The sequence below is a fragment of the Humulus lupulus genome, chromosome 5, assembly GCF_963169125.1.
Source record: "Humulus lupulus chromosome 5, drHumLupu1.1, whole genome shotgun sequence".
NCBI lineage: Eukaryota > Viridiplantae > Streptophyta > Magnoliopsida > Rosales > Cannabaceae > Humulus > Humulus lupulus.
The window spans coordinates 91,425,964-91,431,232 of record NC_084797.1 but is presented as its reverse complement, the minus strand read 5'-3'; the positions used below and the strand labels follow the sequence as shown (position 1 = coordinate 91,431,232).

The 5,269-nt window shown below is 33.6% G+C and overlaps 1 protein-coding gene across 2 annotated transcripts; it reads left to right on the top strand.

Annotated features, from left to right (window-relative positions):
* Window positions 1-2,616: 2,616 nt before the first annotated feature.
* LOC133777518 (uncharacterized) lies at window positions 2,617-4,337 on the top strand. 2 transcript variants are annotated; one of them, XM_062217167.1, is made up of 2 exons: window positions 2,617-3,549; window positions 3,997-4,337. In XM_062217167.1, exons 1-2 carry the CDS (start codon window positions 2,758-2,760, stop codon window positions 4,123-4,125), a joined length of 921 nt encoding a protein of 306 aa, XP_062073151.1. In that variant the 5' UTR covers window positions 2,617-2,757; the 3' UTR covers window positions 4,126-4,337. The 2 variants fall into 2 exon arrangements, with proteins under 2 accessions (XP_062073151.1, XP_062073150.1); XM_062217166.1 differs by having other exon boundaries at window positions 2,623-3,549; window positions 3,994-4,337.
* Window positions 4,338-5,269: the final 932 nt, after the last annotated feature.

The window sequence follows — 5,269 nt, the reverse complement described above, 5'->3', positions numbered from 1 at the left end:
CCCTAGCCCCTGAGTTCATGCGGGTCGCGACGCTTCAAGAATAGCGCCACGACGCGACCCCGCGAACCTAGACTGGGTTTTTCCTGCGTTTTTCCCTGAGCCAAAACCTTTCTAAACCCAACCCAAAGTTGAACCCAAGTCCCAATTGAGTATAGGACTCTCAACAACACAACCTAGACATCATTTATACCCAAAACACCAACCCAAAAGCCTTACCAACACTCAAATCCCATCCCACAAGTTCAGAACTTATAAAAGCTTAAGCTACACCATAATTTCTTTAAAACTAGACTAAAATCTTACCTCAAATGTGAATTCATGACCCTGAGTTGCTCCCAATCCCATTCCTAGCTTCAATTTTCAGGTCTTCCTCCTCAAAAATCCAAGAATCCCCTTAGTGCCCAAGAGAGAAGGAGTTGAACGAGAGAGAGAGAATGGAACCTGAGTTTGTGTTTAGTGTTTTCTTTTTGTCTTTCTGAAAGATTCTAGTCTCAACTAAGTCCAACCAAGGCTTGGGAAAAGTCCCTAATGCCCATAACCCAAGAGCTCTCATTTAATGCCCTCAAGGGAAAAACGGTCATTTGCCACATTTCCCACTAATCATAAAATAGCCCTATAAATTCCTCAATTAATCTCGATATACCTAAATAATCACCAAATAACTACCCATCACCCGATAAATCCCCGACTACGCACTAAATTACTAAAATACCCCTAGGCTCACCCTAAGCCAGGTATTTGACCTCGTTGTGACTTTTCCGCCAATTCACTTGCTAGGATTGTCTCGTGCCGAATATCACTAATATATCTACATAATAATATGGTCTCAATCACATAACACATATAATTACAATTATACCTTCAACGGATCAAAATTATAAAAATGTTCATTATTAACGAAAACAAGCCCACATGCATATTTAATACACATAAACATGCATAAGTATTCATATCACAATATAATTCATAAATGTTACATAATCACACATATATTCAATTAATTTCACATAATTCACATATAAATCAAATTATGCCCTCTCGGCACACTAATCAATGCACTAAGTCTTATTAGCAAATTTGAGACGTTACAAAAATGTTTATGTTTATCTAGTTAATTAAAATAGTTTTATTAAATATTTTTATTTTAAAATTAATTTATATAATTTTTTATTTAAAAATTTATATTTAATTACTTTTTCATTGATTAATTTATAATTCATTTTTTTGTTTTATTATTTCAGAAAATATTTTTAAATCATTTTAAATTAACAAAAACAAAAGAAGACCAAATCAATTATTAAAATAAGGGGTAAAATTATCATATTTGAAATTTTGGTTGACTATATTCCAGCGAAGGGTATCAACCTAGTATCAATTGCAAATAAATGGTACAAAATGATCATTATTATAAACTTAAGGTGTCAAGTGTGTATTTTGATAAAACACATGGTACCAAATAAGTATTTATGTTCAAAAAATTTATTGTCTAAATTTTTAGATATCTCATACCTGTGACATCGAAATATATTTTTAGCAAACTATAAATTAATTTGTATTCTTTTATACTAAACAGTTAAATTTTTTGGATGGTAAAAATCCACTTTTGTAACTTTTCCAATCTTTGTATTGATAATTATACATGTAAATAAATCCTATATACATCACTCTTTTGACTTATAGAAACCCTTTCATTATATCAAATAATAATAAGGGATATGGTGGCAAAAACATACAAATCTTACTGTTAAATACTTATGTAAAAATTTTGACGGCAAAACTACTCAAGTAGTTAAAATTCTTGCACTTAACTCTTTGTTGTTAAGTCAACGGTTAAAACTAACCTTATGAGACACATGTCAGCCTCCAATTTGTCCAAAATATTTTTAAAATATTAAAAAATTCAAGAAAAAATATAAAATATATATATTAATTCCTTAAAGTTTAATTTTTAAATATTTTAAAAAATAATTAAAAATTCAGAAAAAATAAAATAAAATATTTTAAAAGTAAAAAACATTACTTTAATGAAAAGTCTAAATAAGTTCATAAAAAATCCATTTTTATTTTGATTAAAATCTTAATACAATCTAATTTCATGTTGATTAAAATGAAAATTTTATGATTTTTAGTTAGATTTTTCATTAAATAATGTAATTTTTTTAGTTTTTAAAATACATGTTTTAATTTTTATGAATTTAAAATATGTTATTTATTTTTGTATTTTTTTCCTAAATTTTTAACTAATTTTAAATTATTTAAAAATTAAAAAAAATAGATAAATTAAAGGCTGAGACATGTCTCATAAGTTAGTTTTAACAGTTTACTCAAGGACAAAAAATTATGTATAAGGAAATCCACTACTTAAGTAGTTTTACGGTCAAATTTTTTACGTGAATATTTAACTGCAAGAATTGTAATTACTTGAGTACCGTCAAAAATTTTACATAGGTAGTTAACTACAAAAATTGTAAAGTTTTGACACCATTATCTCTAATAATAATAATAAAAATAACTTTATTTGTTACTCGTTAGATAGAGAGAATAATATAATAGAATGGAGAGGGAGAGGGAGAGAGGAATGGAATTGGATTCTATTTTATTTATTATTATTAAAAGAGTGTTTAACTGCCTTGTAGTGTGGGGTTATCAGCTGTGCCAATGGGTTATACCAATAAAACTACTTTTCTTCCTCTTCTTGCTTTGCTTTAGTGTTAGGGTTAGGGTTCCCACTGCTCAATTCCATTCTCCAAACTCACCATGGACGGAGAGAATTCTGAATTCCATGACTGGGAGGTGCTTCACAACTCCGACACCGCCGGCCTGCTCAACCTGCCCGACTCTAGTGACAACGTTCCCATTAATTTCGATGGGATCGACGGTGATTCGGGGGGAATGATCAGGTCTGATTACTTCTCTCTCGATAATCAAGGGAGAGTTGCTGCTGCTGTTGTTAGCGAGGAGGTTTCGGACTCGGTTGAGTCGGACAACCCGAGTTGGATCGATCCGGCGCCTGATACTCGCTTTGGTAGTATAAATCCTGGCGAGCCCTGGTCTGATTCGGGCAGTGATCGGTCCGACGATCGTAAACTCACGGAATTTGATGCGAAAAAGGAGCTTGACTTTTTGGAAAATGCGAAAAGCCAAGTGGGTTTTGAAGGAATTGGGGAAATTCAAACCCTAAGTAAAGAGACCCGCGAGTTCTGGTCTGATACTGGCGGAGATGATGGTATTCCGCCTAAGGGGACTGGTATGAGCGTTGGGGATTCGGCCACCGAGTTGGAAGGAGAAGGAGCTGCTGCGAATGAAAGTGGTGCAATTGATGAAATGAAACCAGAGGATAAATCGAATGATGGTAAGGTAGAGAAGAGGGCTGTGGCTTGGTGGAAAGTTCCATTTGAGGTGTTGAAGTATTGTGCTTTCAGGGTTAGTCCTGTTTGGACCTTCTCTGTGGCAGCGGCCATGTTGGGTATTGTTATGTTGGGAAGGAGATTGTATAAGATGAAGAGGAAGAGCCGAAGCTTGCAGCTCAAGGTTACGATGGATGACAAGGTCAGTTGTTGCATCTATTTTTCTATGTTTAATATGTTAGTTGCTTATTGCCAATTCAAAAAAATGGTATTGTAGAAAATGACTCAAAATATCAGTAAGAATGTTCACTTTTTGAGAGCTCAACTTTTGGGCAGTGTTTTGTTATCAAGAGAAATATCAATAAATTTTATTGAAACTTGTATATATCGTCTGACGTATTTTAGTCAAATGTTTGGAGTTATCAAGCTCAACTAGGCTCAATTTATCAGTGGCAATGTGGATAAGGGTGTGTAAATAGCATCTGGGATTGTTGTGATGCTGAAATTCTTGGATGTTGCATATCCCGTGAATTTGAGAAAACTCAATTGATAGAGCTTCTTTAATTACGTAATTGATCTATCTATGTTTGCAAGAAATACTGTTTGAGATTGGCCTTTATTATGGATTGAAATGATTATTTTGCAGAAGGTGTCCCAGTTCATGAGTCGTGCTGCACGTCTTAACGAAGCATTTTCTGTGGTGAGACGGGTTCCCATTATACGGCCTTCACTTCCTGCCACAGGAGTCGCTCCTTGGCCTGTAATGAGTTTGCGATAAAGAAAAAATGATTCTTCCTGTGGAAATAGATAGAAAAAAGAAGGTGCTGTGATAATCACCCATTAATCATGTCTAAAGTTTATGTTTTTACTGCCTCTCCTTGCTTTGTATCCAAAACGGTTATATATATATATATTTTCTTTAAAGTTGTGAAGAAGCTTTTGTAATCCCTCTGTAGAAACGCAAAACAATAATTCATCGCGTGTGTATAATTTTTCTTTTTCTTTAGTGACCATTAAGTTTTCAAGTTCTGGTTGCGCATAACATTTATGCATATCACGGTGATTTTTTAAATTGTAAATTGAAAATTTCAATCTTGTTTGATACGTGATATTTTTCAAAGCCAGCCACCCATATCTTTTAGGATGAGAAAATGAAATATATATATATATATTTTAATGTGCGTTTTAATTAAGAACCATGTTTTGACTGAATGTGATAACGTTTGAATGACTATTGTATTGCCCTGTTCTAATGATAAACGAGTCCCGACCATTTTTTGGTTCGGTTGTAGTAGTGCTTTTCGAACAGCCAATCGAGATGAGTCTCATAGATACGTTGCAATTTTTTCTTCTGAGGTAGACAGAGTTGGGCTCAGTGCTATTAACATTTTATCCAAAATTTCAAATAAAGCTGCGCACTAAGCTCCTTGGCCAGAGTACGCGAGTACCAGCTTCATAGTTCCTCCTCATGGTTCCAACTAATGAACCAAACAAAAAGTACGAAACTTATGCTTTGTAAGCAGAAGACAATCGACAGATAGCCACTAGATTTGAATGGTCAAATTTTATGTTCAGGCTTCAAATGTCGCTTGTTTTCGGCCTATTTAAGTATATCACTTTGTGAGACAAAGCCATACCAAACCAATGGACTGTCGCAGAAAGAATGAAATGAAAGCGGTATCCGCTTTCCAGATGAAGATAGACCACTTCCGAGTTAGGTGATGATCATGACCAGTGTTTCGAATTTTATGACAGATAAAGTAAGTACCAAGTAGATAGAAGTGTAAAAAGAGACCAAACTATGTGCTTTACACGAATTCTTTTAATATTGTCAATTGGAGGTTAAAGTTTGTATGCAGATTTGGAGTCAAGTACATAAATTTATTTATGATTTTAATTAGGGAAAATATTAATTTGACCCT